Below are 16,795 nucleotides of genomic sequence, written 5' to 3' on the forward strand. Positions count from 1 at the left end.
AATGCAGGAATGGTGACGCTCTTATTTCACAAAACTAACCTGTATTTCGATACTGTTTCAAATTTATCGCAAACACACTTTCCCAAGCAGACGGATGATCCCCACCTAGACCCAGTGTTTTAAATGTGACCCACATGGTAGATTGTGATGAGGTAAATACTACAGGTACGTCACCCCCTTCATTGGTTTGAGTGAGAAGTACCGATGTTGCATTAGAAGGATCGTGGCCATCACCGGCGTGGAATTCGTCACCATAGGCATAGAGCCGAAAGTCTAGCACTGTTGCAAGAACTCGATTATCTTCAAATGAATATTATGAAATCCGTTAAGTTACGGCTAATATTTTCCTTAGATCTAGCAAATTATATGCTATATGTTTATGTATTTGAAGATCTTAAAAACTAGCGGACAATTAGCCTTCTCTCGCACACGTAAACCCTTCATCATAGTGATGGCAAACACACTGACCACTCAACTGGATGAAAATCAACATGTAAAACAATCCGGATGCAGGAGCAATTTCTCCTCAAGTGGCCACTTATAGGCAGCAAATCAAATTGTTGCAAAATCTAGGGAATGCCAGCAGACCTTATGCCTTGCTTTTGTTGATTAGTGGAAAGCTTTTGATTCGATGGAAACAAAATAATGCAGTCATCCGAGCATTCGAAAACCAAGGTATAAACTCAATCAACGTTAAGACCATCCAGGAAATTTATACCAATGCCACAGCTATACTAAGACTTCAAGGACAGGGAACCAATTTTTATCTGAAGGGGAGTTCGCCAGGGAGATACCATGTCACCCAAGTTGTTGTGGAGCTTTGTGGCAACCCTAGAAGAGAAATCTTTAAGAAATTGAACTGAAGGGTAATAAAGGTATCAACGTAAATGGAAAACAATTAACCCATCTAAGCTTTGTAGATGACATTGTGATCAGATCTGGAGATGCAGCCGAGTTGGAAGAAATGTTAACTGATTTGAAAAACGAGAGTAGGAAAGTGGGGCTAAAAATGAATATGTCTAAAACAAAGGTCATGTTCAACATGTATGGAGAAAACAAGGAAATCAAAATTGTAAGTGAAACACTCGAACGGGTATCCAGCCACATACACATACCTAGGACAAGAGATTTGGCCAGATGGGAACCAGTCACAGGAAATAAAAGCACAAGCAGGATGGGTAGCTTTCAGCAGACACAAAGACATACTAACAGACAAAACCATGCCAAAGGAAGCTTTTTAATCAATGCATCTTACCTTCCATAACATATGGAAGTGAAACTAGGACATTAAATAAAGATATGGAAAGAAAACTTCAGACTACACGAAGAAGTGTGGAAAGGATGATGCTGGGGTATACAAGGAGAGACCGGAAAAGGGACATCTGGATTAGGGAACAAGCAAGAGTAAAGGATGTGTTACCAACAGAAAAAAGAATTAAATGGAGGTGGGCTGGACATCTGGGGAGGATAACAGATGAAAGACGGAGTCAGCTGACAACAGATTGGCAACCGTTATGTGGGGGCAAGAACAAGAGGAAGACCTCAAGCTAGATGGAGAGATGAACTGGTCAGCTACCTGGGAACAACAGCCTGGACAGGAATTGCTGGAGACAGGAGAAATTGACAGAGTTTAGCAGGAGCTTTTGCCCAGCAGTGGGATGATATGGACTGATGATGTATTTGACTATACGTTTCAGAGATAATTTGGCTTATAGTAATTAAGAAAATAAAGCATCAATCTACCTTGATTGGCGCGTATGTAATAATGGCACTCCTGCGGCAAAGGAAAGTCGACAGGGTAACGACGTGACGTCATATGAAAGTAGGTTATACTTCCTAGGTCAATGGATGAAGCACCGCAGTAGTCTATGTAAAGAAAACATAAACGATTAATATGATTAATAGGTCAGTGTGCCGAAATGAAGTTTTAAAATGTTATATAACAACAATGCGATTGATTTATTGTCTTTTACTATTTTACAAATCACAGTTAGCAGTTTAATACAAGAAATAAACTAACACTTGTCAGACCAGAAAGTTAGCCGGCCACGGGGTTACTTCAATGTGCAAGTGTAAATGACTCCCTTTTTCACAGAAAATCCCTAAGATTGCCACAAAAGAGCAAAATTTAGCCGTTTTTTAGTAAAACTGCCTTTAGAAATGGGGTATATGGTTTTAAAACTCGGGAGGCACCCCGTCAAAAACATATCTCAAGTATATTCTCGCCCCTCGCAATTGAACCCCGGCAACCACAATGCAATTCACACGTACCAACGTATTGACTTGCTAATTATTCACACTTACGCTGAAAATGTTCTCGGTTTTTTAAACTGTTAAAGGGCATATGGTCGAATCCAACCAAAAGTGTACACGGCATGTTCAGGGCCATAACTTAAAAGTATTAATCAATTGGCATTCGTTTTTGTATTGTGTTTATTCGCCTTAATCATACGCTTCGCGCCATATATAATAAGACCCCCTTCCGTGAAAAACTTAGACACAGAGACCCCAAAACGTGCTATTTTTACCCATTTTTTCAAAATATTTCTTAAGGTATTTTTAAAAACATCTAAATCAGTTATGAAAAGAAGTCATTGGATTGAATCTAAATTGATTTCCTGAAAGGTGTGTATTCAAAGATTGCTTGTTCAATTTTTCACATATTTGTACATAATTGTGAATTTTTGTGATAATTTTTTTTGAGTGGTATTTTTTACATTACCTACGAATACAATTTGACATCATTCCCGAGAAAGCTACTGGAGAGAGATCGGAAGAGTAAATGCGAAAGAAAGAGAGTAGATGATGGGGCTAGTACTGAAATGTATTGCATTCGGACATATTTATTATTGTGTTTAGCTGCCAGAAATTCTAAATGGAACAAAGGTAGGTTTGGTAAAAAATATGCATTACCTCCGAATACATGTTAAAAGCTGTGTCATTTCCACAAAGTGAGAGAATAGTAAACAATAGTTAAGCAATAGGTGCAGGGTAATACACTCTTTATTTCTACCAAGTTTCAATAGCCTGCGTTTAAATATTTCTGAGATGTCAACAATAAAAGCAAGTATTCGTAGGTAAATTTCGGTAACCGAATGTTACCTACGAATACAATTTGACATCATGACAGTATTGTGAAACACCGCCATTCATGCCAATGCCCATATTGGTACATAACGAAGGCCTGTATGTTTGCTATCAAATCATATGTCAATGAAAGTTGCGAATTCACATTCATGCCCACCATGCAAAAGTGAATACGGCTTAATTGTTGAAAAATATGTACTGAAATAGACGACGGTCTGCTCATTTGAAAGAAAAATCAGATTCAAAGAAGATTAGAAGGGATAAATACTTGGATTTGTCAACTGTCATGTGTGCTTCATTTTAAATGTTTACCGACCTTCTGGTTTCTGAGTAATTTGTGTCCAAATTGATTTATTCGAAGGTAACTTTTGACGTTTTCGCTAAGGTTACCTACGAATACCATGGAAAAAACGACTGTTGTCATTGTCTCATGATCTAGACAACACAGTGATGGACCCTGGTATAAAGCTAATTGTAGTTGCCCTCAAACGAAAGGCCACAAGACGTAACAGACTCCAAGATGGACTTCACAAGTCTGCAATAACGGTTTTAAGCGATTTATGTGCAATTAAGCAAATTAAAGTCACTTTAGTGCCTTTGTTTTTTTACTTCAATCCTCTTTCAACCACTGTGAACCGACATTATTAATACATGATAGGGTCTAAAGTATCAATAAACGCACATAAAGAAAATAATACATTCAATGTGCTTTATAAAATGAAGTTTTGATTGCGCTATCCACCAAAAGTCTAATTCTTACCTACAAATACTGAAATGTTACTTACGAATACAGCATAATACATGACATGTGTAATGAAGTGTCCCTACCAATGGAAATTAATTGTCAAAAACTTTAAGCGGTACCCCAGGACACTATTATTACCCATATACGGATTCATTCAACAATTATTTATCATGTAAAATTGCTGATTAACTACTTGTATATCAAAATGAAGTGGTCAAAATCTTGCTAAAAGCATCAAAAATTTTTGATCTAAGGTAATAGCATTTATTCATTTGGACGTACCATCTGAAAGAGATCTAAAACTAGCTTTTATTAATTCATTACCATAATAGCAAAATTTAAACCTCTAAACTCAATATAGATATTGTTAAATCGCTCATGTTACCTACGAATACCCGGGTTTCTTTACCTTTTCATTGTATAAAGCGTTAGGTGTATGCGTATAATTCCTAATATTCTTGAAAACATATATCCTACTCGTTCTTATACAATGTGTAAATTGATTCATACTCATTTGATAAATAAAATACAGAAACTGACCTAAACTTCATTTTCAAAAATAAACTAGCATAAATTGACTAAGATCATATTGATCGCGTTATAAAAAATAAAAACAAATATTTTCTGGTTGAGCTAGCATTTTCCTGACACCATGTGGTCTACATTACACGAAAAAAGCGTTAATGGGAATATTCCATTTGTTTTACGTTGATTAGTATTGCCATAGTGAAAGCATCCTAGTGGTATTCGTAGGTAACATTGGGTTTTGATATCACATTTACTATCACACGTCCTGGATTTATTTTTCAAGATTAGTAATGGCACTTTTGGTTCCTGTAAGGCCAATATGTCATCAATCAATGGGCAAAAGGAAAAAATTGTGGAGACATTTTTATTTCGGACTTTTATTTTTTTTTTTTTTTTTTTTTTGGTTGGATTCGACCATATGTATAATTGCTCGGACAACATCATATCATTGGCAAGCTAATATTATGAGGACAATGAAAATGACTCAATTCTTGAGAAAATAAGTCGTTTAAAATCGATACTCCACAAAAACCAACTGCAAGCGGTGAGTTCCTTCGAACGAGACAGATTTGACCAAGAAACTACAGTGATGTCATGATTATGAACATAGCCAGCAATGAGAGAATGGACTGCCAACACTACCAATGCACAGACGTATACTGTTGTTTAACAGTTTCTATCAGAAAAAACTCTAAATCAAGTATATTACAAATTTAATGGTTTTTACACATCTTTTTACACATCTAGATAAAATCAGGCCGCTTTTTAGTAAAATGTGATATTAAAATTCATATGAATATCAACTTGGTGAGAAATACTTGGACTAAAAAACTGGCTGCCGAGGAGACTACCGTACTATTCATATAATGACGTCATCAGTCTGTTGCATTTGGAAATCAATATTCGCTTCGATCGCGGAAAAGGGCCGCACGAGCCAGAATTTTACCAACATAATTTGTCTTTTTCAGGAAAAATACGAATAAAAAAATTGCAACCAGTATCAACTTGTAATGTATTAATTATTTTCTATCAATGGAGTTAAACTTGTTAGACGAATATAATAATGCCCTTTAAAAGGGTAGTATTTGACATTGTATATAAGTTTGAAGACATTCCATGTCCCCTTTAACTCTCTCCACGCGGCTGTCGACTGCAGACGACAAGTTTGTTTAAATTTTAAAACTTGTCAGAATTGTACGGTACATTGTTATGACCATATTTGGAATCAGCATCAAAAATGCTTTAAAATTTAGTACAAATAAGCTTAGTATTTATTCAGTGGTTCTTGAGATAGTTCTTGATATTTTGAGAAAATATCTTAAAATTTGGACTATGTCCAGGGCCGAGACACTCATATTCAATCCCTGTATCAGCTCTTCCACTGGTCAATCTCTTACACAAGACATACCGCATTGTGGGACTGACTTCAATTGCACAAACGTGTGATTTATCCTATTAGTACCCGAGAATCCTTGCTATGGCTATGACAAAAAGCGACTTTTTCAGAAAACTAACAATTACCGCATTGTAGATCATCTGCCTCGTCCTCGCCACTAGGACACGTCACAACGCCATCACATATTGACTTGGAATCCCATCGCTGGCCAAAATTGCTTTTGAACACGATGATGAGCTTAAACATCGAGCCTAACAAGCTGCGTTACAAATTCTTAAATAGTGTCCAAAATATCTTAAACGAATGTGATTTAGATGACGTCATCGCCTGCGCAAAGGTCGGAAAACCTCCTCGTAATCCACATTGGGTGAATTCGATTAAAGATAGTATTTATAACATCTCTAATAACAAATGGGAAGAGGACGCTCAAACTAAATCTTCACTCGTTGATTACTTAGCAATTAAAGACGCTCCATATATGGAGACATATCTTTTAGATGCAACTGACTTTCATGGCGCCTCGTTGAAATTCAAAATTCGCTCTAACACTCTCCCGTTAGACAGTAAAATTTGTAAATGGACACCAGACAATGATGGTATTTGTAAATTATGTAATATTGATCGCGAGGATGTAAAACACTTCCTTTTCACATGTCACTCACTTAACACAATCAGGGCTGATGAATACAGTAAACTCGAGAAAGAGCTAATTAATTTAAATGGTATAGATATTTGGGAATTATTCATCTCTGGTAACTTAGACGTAAAGTATAATATGACCCTTGGAAGTGTAAAATTGTTTGATAATTTAAGTAAGGCAGAAGATTTCTATCACACATTTGATAAATTCTGCAAATCCTTCGTGAAAAGAGCATGGAAGGCAAGATCCGAATTGAGTTTGAACGCTACTGATATTTAATGTATTTATTTATATGTGATGAATTCTGCGTTGCTAGCTAAACTGTATAATTGAATATTTTTATATTTTGTTTTATTTTCATGCTTACAACCCATTTCAAGTCAACTTGGGTTGAGACAGGCAATTTCTTTCTTTTGTTATTATATATCTTATAATTTTGCATGTATATTCAGTTGTGTTTAAAATTCGTTTTTATATGTATATTGTTTCTGAACGCACCGCTGGTTAGGCGTGTGCCACTGATATAAAAGTGTATGTTCCAATAAATAAATAAAAAAAAATACATTGAAAGGATGTAGACAAAAATGGCCGCCATTGTTGTCGCAAGAAAACTCGCCATCAGTGCACCTGTATTCTGAAAGATAATGAATACTCATTTTTGTTGCACATAGATGTAGTCAAATCAACCTTTAAAGAATATTTTATTGTTTTCTCTAGTAAAAAATCATGAAAATTTTACTTGTAAGGACACTTTTCAAAATGGCCAACAAAATGACTGAGCGTTTTCCTTGCATTAGTTTGAGACGGACCAATACCAATAGTATACAAATATTACATGCCTATGAGTGTGATAGTACAAAATATATCATGAGGTCAAATTTTGACTTTTCTATTTCACGAGACGTAGCCGAGTGAAATAGATCAGTCAAAATTTGACCAAATGATATATTTTTACTATTACACGAATATTGGAATGTAATATTTGTTTTATATCATGTGAAGGAGGATCAGAAGGGATCAGAAAAGTGATGCTATTTATCAAGGATTTAAAAGAGATCATATACCTATGTCGGCCTGTAGCTCACGTAAAATAAGGCAACTTAGCACTAGCAGCCAGCACAAATTGATAATAAGGCGACGAAAAAAGAAAACACAGTTCTACGGGCCCGACCGACCCATATTTTGAACAAATTGGGGAAAAATTTCCTGTACAAATGAATACCGATCAAAATTTCGAAAATTTTAGGAACAATTTTTTTTTTGTATTTTCCCAAATTGCTAAATATTTACAGATTTTGGTGATTTTTAGGGTCATTTCTAAAGAAAAAAAAAGCCCGACCGCCCGACCCTATTTGAAAGGTCCGTCCGCCCGTAGAACAGGGTTTTTCCGCCGCCTAATAGCAGAATATGAAACTTATATAGGGGCCTACGACTTACCAGACACGTTTTGCCACGTTATCTGAAAATGAAAACCACTCCTCGTATATTTGCCGTCTGAATCAAAGAACATCCATAGGGTCGAATGCTCATCAGAGGTCACCGTGTGTGGCGCATATGGCCCGGTAAAAGGCGCGAAAATAGTGGATTCGTTAGATGCATTATCTCCAAACCCAACAGTGAAAAAATCCCACGTATTTTCAGTGTGAAAATCAACAAATGTTATGAGAATTTTTCCACCTTCGTCAGCTGAAGCATATAACGTGCACTTGGTGTGAATATTGTAATCTCGAGGGTAATTAGTCGAAATGAAGTTGAAGACATCGTTTCTGGTTACTGTGATGTTATTAAAATGACACATGTCTGCATCAAATATGAATAATAAAAAGGAAATATTGTCATCATTTTATTGATGATGATGGTGATGATGAAGATGTTGTTGTTGGTGGTGCTGCTGTTATTTTTGTTGTGGTTGTTGTTGTTAGTATTCGCTCACATGCTGTAGGTTAAACCCATAATCCCGGCTCATAATGAACGATTTCCGGCAAATTTTAATTTTGTTATAACTGTCGGGAAGGGTTTTGTCCATTTTGAGCTGAAATAACAAGGTATGAAGGGGCATGCGACGCATGCGACGACGTTGCGCAGCTGTTGTAGACAATAACAGTGGTCACACAAAATATTGAAAAACGTACTGCTTCAAATAAAGCTTGACTGAAGAAAATATTAGTTCGCATTGGATTAAATACAATGTCATAATGTGCAGGATTTTATGGTGGTGCACCCTATTAAGGGATCTCAAATGAGCGTTTATTGCGTTTCGACAGTGTTTTTGAGGGACATGAGAGCACCTCAGACCTATCGAATTGCATTCTGAATACGAAGCATGTCTTTCTGATATCAAATAATTTTCATTTTTGAAAATCACAATATAATACAAATTTTATGACAAATTATAAAAATTTGATATTTTTCAAATTTTGATATATTACAGTCCTCGAAGTAAATTATATAAATCTAATGATATATTCTTAAAGTGTATGTAGCAGGGAGGAAAAGCCGACGGTCAATTGAAAATTTTGACCTTTCATATTGAAGATATAGATTTTTTCCCAAAAAGACCTAATTTTTTTTTGGTGTTTTGGGAAAAAATCCATATCTTCAATACAAAAGGTCAAAATTTTCAATTGATCGTCGGCATTTCATCCCACCTACATACACGTTAAGTATAAATCATCAGATTTATAAAGTTTACTTCGAGTACTGTTAAATATCAAAAATATCAATTTTAATGATTTGCCATAAAATGTGTATTAAATTGCGAATTTCAAAAACCAAAATTATTTGATATCAGAATGACATTCTTCGTATTCAGAATGCAATTCGATATGTCTCATGTGCTCTAATGTCCCAAAATAAATACTGTCCAAACGTTCATACCCCAGCCCTTAAAAACATTAATTTACGATTTTTTGCGTGAGCACCCAGTGAGTGGAAAGACAACATTAGTGGCATGTTTGCACATTTACTGTCACGTGCTTGGAATGGATGGACACAAAAAGGTAATCTAATCTTTGCACGTCGCTCCCTTCCAGTTACTAAAAAGACAACACTTTTAAATTATTTTTTTTTAAATAACAAATCGATACCACCCATAATATTACAGCAGAGTTCCCTCCGGGTAAACATTCACTCATACTACGGTGCTCAATTAAATTAGGGTTCAGTGTGACCGAACATGAATCAAAAGTAACATAATATAAATTGAATTATATCCATGGAGTTTGCACAAGACGTGCACGTGACTTGATTGATGTTGTAAAAAATTATATTTTCAATATGTGCTGCATTTTTTTTATGCTCATCAAAAGCCACTGATACGGTACACTTTCCATTCCCTGGATATTTTTACTGGAAAAAACGTCCTTGAGATGTGACATATAAACAACAACAACAATAATAACAACAACAAATAACAACAATAACAACAATAACAACAATAACAACAATAATAACAATAACAACAACAATAACAATAACAATAACAACAATAACAATAACAACAATAACAATAACAACAATAACAATAATAATAACAATAACAACAAGTTCACTAACACAGTAATACCTTTATATTTTAGTTGGGCGGACGATGATGCACAAGTTATAATCGTTGCCAAAGCGTAGGCCAAGATGAGTGAGTTTGTCATCGTTTGTTCAGGAGACATTGACTCAGGTTCTCTGTAAAATTGGAATCAAATAATTGGATACAGCCAATGTTGTAGAAATTATATTTCGTTGACGCTAACTCACTAATTTCCGGTGGTTTTTTTTTCTTCTTTTTAAAGTCAAAGTGTACCAGGATAATTAGAGTTTGGTTTGTATTTTACCCTAAGGTTCTTTTTGAGTTACCTGGTGGCATCTGGACTTTCGGGAAACCTGCAAGAGATAAATAATTATACTGTATGTATATTGAAATAATACATTATATATATAGTAAGTGTCGGAAATGGAAATTTCAATTTTCTATAATTGTCAATGCAGAGAAGTTATAGATGCCTCTTTCCTGCCCATTTTAATATTGTATACCATATTTATAATTGTGTTTTGCCACATTTTTGTATAACCTTCAGGTGCTAATTATTAGAATATCACAAAGGTATATGTCATTTTTGTTATTGCTTAAATCTTTATTAAATATATAAAATAACAAACTTTTCTTTATCCCGTCTGGTAATTTTGTGTGTGGTATTTTACTTTCAATTATTTTGTTACTTTTCTCTCAATGTATAATCTTTTTTCTAAAGTGTCTAAAAACGATTGTAATTTGTTATGATTGATCGGTCTTATTCGTATGATAACAGCATAAAAAAATCACAATTACAAAAATTACACAGAATGTGAGTATACTGTACTAATAAGCAATCTTTTGAAAACACTATAAGCCCAGAGGCAGATGACTCCGTGCAGATTAGGCCTACCCATGAAAGTCATATCAAAATATTTTGTTAGTTCCACTGGGTCCGCAAACCCTTACAATACTGAAATTTAAATTGGCAGACAAGAATATAAAGTACAAATGAAAGAAAATGGTTATTTTAAAGAAAAATCAAGATATCACAGATAAGAAATCACTCTACTGTTGAAAGATTAAGTTGCACATGAGTTCATAAAAAATACTAGTGAAGTTTCCAAAGACATGATACTTTTTTCAGATAATTTATACTATTTAGGCCTATTTGAGAAATCCATACTTTTTTGCACTGCATACAATGTAGAATTTGGCCTTCAAGTTATAGGCTACATCTCGTACAACGTTTTAGCACCCTTGTAAATAAGATGCTTGATATTAGTGGTCACGTATTTAGCACTTTTTCAGAAGAAAGGTTCAAATTCAGAACCATGGAAATTGACATTGTACCTGAGCATTCAATTGCTAGAATTCAAAGCCTTAGTTTCTCCACATGTGTCATGCGAGTAATTTGGACTTGTTTTAGATAGAACTTCAAAAAGCTTTTAGCTTAAAACCCAGGTATGCATTATTCCCGCATTATTATTCGATGGCGATAGAATGCAGATTATTCACGCATGAGAGAGATTGTGAAGCATATCGGTTCAAGCTTACACTGACACTCCACGCCATCTTGCCATACATAAATTCTCCCAGTCACATTTCCCAAATATGAAATTTAAAAAAGTACAATTTTAATTTACTTCTTTTAAAGTTTGGCAGAGGCGGGTTCGAACTCACGGCGCACCACTTAGTACTCTATGAGCCTAGCGCCTTAGACCACTCGGCCACTTGTTTTGTTGGTATTCATTTGAAACTTATTTAAAAATATAATCGCAACTTCAACATAGGCCAAGCAAAGGCAGAAAACGTATTATATTTTGGAATTTTATCTGCTTAAGGGGTACTACACCCATTGCTTTTTTTTGCATTTTGTGAAGAAATGAGAAAAAAATTGGACAAAGTAGTATGCAAAATGAAGGGCAAATCTCCTCGTTCTATTGGTGGCATCGGTATCAATTTAGCTTACATGCTTTTACAGGTAGATGCCAAAAGGTGGTACATCACCGATGTTTTAAATTCACTTCATTTTGGAAAGCTTACTGTCAACGGAATTCGTTAAAATTTTGGATACATGTTGCTAACGCATTAGAGAAATAATGTTGATATGTAAAATGGAAATAGGTGGTTCTTGATGACTTCATGAACTTGGTGATTTTCAGTGCTCCACACCTATCAACAAACGAACTGGTTAAAATGCTTCTATTTTCAATGATAAGCTATATTTTGTATTTTTAACTTGCGACATTATTTCACTGAAACCTAATTAATCCATAGGTAAAAAGTTTCCACAACCAAACTACAGTTATGGGGAAAAATTTGCATTTCTCTTCACCTATACCATCAGATTAGGTAGTTTTTCGTAAGCTTCATTTTTTTGATTTTGGTACCAATTTTACCTTTGGTTTGCCCAATCCATTTCAATTAGACAATATAAAGTGTACTCACCATTTACATCCATTCCCAAGAAATGTTATTTTGTCCATCATAGCATTATATATCCAGTAAAAAGACAAACTAGACCAAATATCAAAATTGATGCCTCATTATAGCTATATGTTGATATATCACATGTATTTCAAAATGGTTGCCTAAATTTGACCCCAACCAGGTGATTATAACCTGACCTATGATGACCTATAACCTTATAGAAATCTCTTTTCCAAACAACACACGATAGAGGCTAAATTGTATTAAATTTGCTATACCATTCATGTGTGGTATTTGAACGTGTTCCTAACGTTTTCCTACACCTTTTTAGGGCGTATAGAAACGGTGCCCAAAATATCTGTGCCAAAAATAGCTTGTACCCTTTTCGACCTGCCAAAATTGCTCGCCCCCCCCCCTTCGACCTGCCAAAAATGCTTGCCCCCCTTTTTGGCCTGCCAAAAATCTTTGTCCCCCCTATAATTCACTACCCCGGGGTACACATAATTATTGGTTCTTTGTGCTTCTAATATACAGCTCGTTTTTCTCAAATGCAACCGTTTCTATACAAATGTATATACACGCATCTACAGGTAGAAAATCATAAGGCGGCTGACATTTAATTAAACTGGGTCGCTAATAAACTCACTACATGTATGACCAGTGCTGAAGTACTCTTATCTCATCAAATTAAAGGAAGAGCACCATGCAGAGCCATAATGGGCTATTCAATTCAAAATCCACACTACCCCCGTGGAAGATTTTGGAAATATCTTTCATACAGGGAGTATAATTTCAAATGGAATAAACACATTAGGCAGCTCCATATGGATTTCACACTCTCTGAGAAAGATTCAACCTGAATCTTCTACTGAAGGAGGACGAGTTTCAAACAGAGCTGTGAGTGTGTTCATTCCACTTGAAATTCATAGTACCCCAGTGGAAGATATTTCCAAAATCTTCCACAGGGGTAGTGTGATTTTAAACGGAATAACCCAATTTTATAAAAGTATGCCAGAGAACTTGACTTGAGAATCTATTGTAGAAATATCATTATCAATTATGCCTACATTTGTGATGTGATCAATCAGTTGAAAGGCGGATATATTGATTTTCAGATATATATTAGCAAAACAAAGACAATAAATTATTTTGTTGCTTATTGTTTTGGATTCAACTGTTCATATCTTTGGAACTTCAATTTCAATGGGGTTTTCTACAAAATGTAGCTTTGCAAATGTTTTATACAACCATGTAAAAAACTGAAAATTGAATATGCCCGACTTCAGACTGATTTTGCTTTGTCGTTACTTTATCCCAATATGGACGGGAGTCCGAGGAGCTACATGAAAATAATACTGGCGTTGCTTGTGACACAAATATACAGAGAATTTTTCATGCGTAACTGTCAATTATTCTTCCTGACCTTGTCCAAAAATGAATTTCCTCATAATTTTGTATGTTTCATCGATCATAATAATTTGTCCTTCATGTAAGTGAAATCTTTCCGAGGTCACCATCAAATCCGATAGAACACATTGCTTACAGAAGATCGCACATAAATCATTAAGCTTCAATAAACGGCAGCCTGTGTGTAAAAACCACATCTTGATATTCCCTTCATCATTGCATATTAATTAATACAATGCGTTGTCAGATTTCAATTTCGCAGAAATCTGTCATGTATACAACTTAAATAAAATATTTCTGCTGCGCTTATTTTTAGTTGCGTATAACAAGGAATGATTAAGTTTTCTATAAACATTCACTGAGCGTGATTTATTAAAAGCAATATAATTTCAAATCTTTGTATTTTCGAGTTCAATCATTTTATCTAAAAGCAATAAAATATTATGGCTTCGTATCTCTTCTAATCAATATTGATAAATCGTGACTTATTAGTAATATTGAGAATTTATTGCTGGAAATTGAATCAACAATGTGTAGTCAGAACAATGAGAACATGTGGGCTTTTGTTGTTATTATTATGGAGCTATTAGTAATGGTAAACACTAATTACTTCTTTATTTTTTAGGATTGCTCGACTTCAGCTTTTGAGTAGTTGGTATCAAATAGTCGCGAATAATCCACTATTAACGACTATTTGGAGGTCGAAATTTGAGTAAAACATGAGGTCACTTTCATGCCACAAATGCATAAACCATCACGTACATTCGAATAAATGCAATATATCATATGTATTGAAACAGACATCACAAAACTTGCTTTTACAAACGGCTCACTGACCACGCACGTGCTATCTACTGAAGATGATGTGGCTCATATATACCACACATGTGTTATACACGTGCTATCTACTGAATATAGCGCTGGTTACATACTATGCACGTGCTATCTACTGAAGATAGCGCTGTAGTTGTTACATACTATACACGTGCTATCTACTGAAGATAGCGCTGTGGTTGTTACATACTATACACGTGCTATCTACTGAAGATAGCGCTGTGGTTGTTACATAATATACACGTGCTATCTACTGAAGATAGCGCTGTGGTTAGTACTCAACATAATGGCGCCTGGATTAATGTAGCTTTCACCAGAAGCACTCTATATGCTTGTAGACGGTGTTTTACGGTATATGACTACAAATGCACATACACAATAATCAAATATAATCACTCTTTAACTATTTAGTACTAACCAGCATTCTTCTTCTTGGTGATCATAAAGTTCTTGCAATGTTCTGGACGACTGATGTAATATATCCTTATTCACTTGTCCTGCGAAAATCAGCGAAGTCCAGTGAACACTTGCGTTTATAAATATCCTTGCGTATGAAATCCTCACACTAAAATGGCGTTGCTTTCTCCTTGCGCTGCCTTCTCCATACTTAACTCCTTGCGCTGCTTTCTCCAAACTTAACTCATTGTGCTGCTATGGTGTTATTTCCACCTTTCACACAATATCTTCAGGAAGCAGGACTGCGATGCAGTTGTCCCCACTTATATTGACAGTTGTGTTGCTCCATTAACCAGACTTCAGCAAATCGGCAGAAGAATATTTATATTCCTTTCTTGGAAGAAGTACGTTCTTTGACGTATTCTAGATCTTCTCCGACAACACTGGCAGGCAGTAGTGCATTGACTACATAAAATATTTCTGGTTAGGCACAAGAGCACAAACTGGCTGCACTATAGCGCAGCCGGCTGCACTCTGGCTGCACTCTAATCTTTGCAGGGCCAGGCGAGGCCAACTCAAGGTTGGCCCCGCTACCTGCGGCCGGCTGCGCTAGTAATAGTTTTCTGTTATCACCTACCTTGCGACCCATATCCAAGACCCAGTGAATTGGATCTAAGGCATAAAGGCTTATTGTGTAATAGTAAATAGCTCATAGAAACCACAAATCCTTATTGCTACAAAGTGGACAAAAGGAAATCAAGAGACTATAAACATTAAGATGACTGTTTAAAAAAGGACACATTAAAAGGTCACAACCCATGTAGGTTAGATTAATTTAATGTCACTTAAAAAAGTTAGTAGTATGACTTTGTAAAAATTATATCTCGCTTATTCATTATAATAATTATCAACTGTCACTTATTGGGCCTATTTGCATTAGGCCTACTTGAGTTGATTAATCTATATTGTCAGGTTCTAATGGTATTGACCTTGGTTATAATCATATTTACAATATTTATATAATATTAATTGTATTAATATTCTTAGATTGTATTTTGTAAATATTGTTATATTTTGTAGGGTTGCATTTTTAACTATGTTGTATGATAATAATTATTCTGTATTGCCTATGTTTTCTGATAACGTTGAATATAACTGATGAATGAATGAATGATTTTAGGTGTCCATGTTTTTATAATTTTATGTATTTCACATAATTATTACATGTACTATGTATTTGACATAAAGATATGCAGTAAGAATACCAAACATATAAAAATAGCATACCAGTGTGTTATGGTAATATGAAGATATGACATAGGAATAATGGTTTATTGTACAGCAAACCACATTATTTATCCAAGCAGATAATCCTCATACGACCTAACACCATATGGCCGCACTCTGGCTGCAACTTTCAAAATACATTGACCACCTATGTTGCAGCCAACCTTGTAACTGTTGCAGCCAGACAGTGCAGCCAGAATTAAAAAGAATAGTGGGGCCAAAGCGCAGCCGGCTGCGCTAGAGTGCAGCCGATTTTCGCTCGCATATCCTTTCTTTGAAGGAATTGGACTGTAAGCATATTAGCTAACTAGCTAGCCCAGATCAACACTATAAACTGTCTCAATGATAAAGGCTATTGCAGCCTGTCAGATCTATATCCAGATGATAATAATTGTAACCTTTTCCATAAAGTCCGACACAATCCGCAGTAGACCCTATGTCTTACTTTGGTCCATTTTCGTAGCTCCAAAATAATAACCATAATTTCAGCATGTCGTTGAGGACAAAACAATTGCCGTGTGGGCAAACAACGGTATC

The 16,795-nt window shown here is 35.3% G+C and overlaps 1 protein-coding gene and 1 long non-coding RNA gene across 2 annotated transcripts in view; both read right to left on the reverse strand.

Moving 5' to 3' along the window:
- The window catches only part of LOC140157968 (uncharacterized), a 40,242-nt gene extending 38,386 nt beyond the window's left edge, over window positions 1-1,856 (reverse strand). Inside the window, 2 exon segments of the mRNA XM_072181217.1 lie at window positions 40-300; window positions 1,744-1,856. Of these exon segments, the coding sequence (XP_072037318.1) occupies window positions 40-300; window positions 1,744-1,816 (334 nt within the window). The 5' untranslated portion in view covers window positions 1,817-1,856.
- A 5,099-nt stretch (window positions 1,857-6,955) lies between these two features.
- LOC140156405 (uncharacterized) lies at window positions 6,956-10,077 on the reverse strand. Its single transcript, XR_011859552.1, has 3 exons — window positions 9,962-10,077; window positions 7,834-8,196; window positions 6,956-7,030 (listed from the first exon to the last, which is right to left on the reverse strand). It is a non-coding gene; the product is annotated as an uncharacterized lncRNA (long non-coding RNA).
- Between the last annotated feature and the right edge of the window lie 6,718 nt (window positions 10,078-16,795).

The sequence above is a fragment of the Amphiura filiformis genome, chromosome 7 (genome assembly GCF_039555335.1).
Source record: "Amphiura filiformis chromosome 7, Afil_fr2py, whole genome shotgun sequence".
Taxonomy (NCBI): Eukaryota; Metazoa; Echinodermata; class Ophiuroidea; order Amphilepidida; family Amphiuridae; genus Amphiura; species Amphiura filiformis.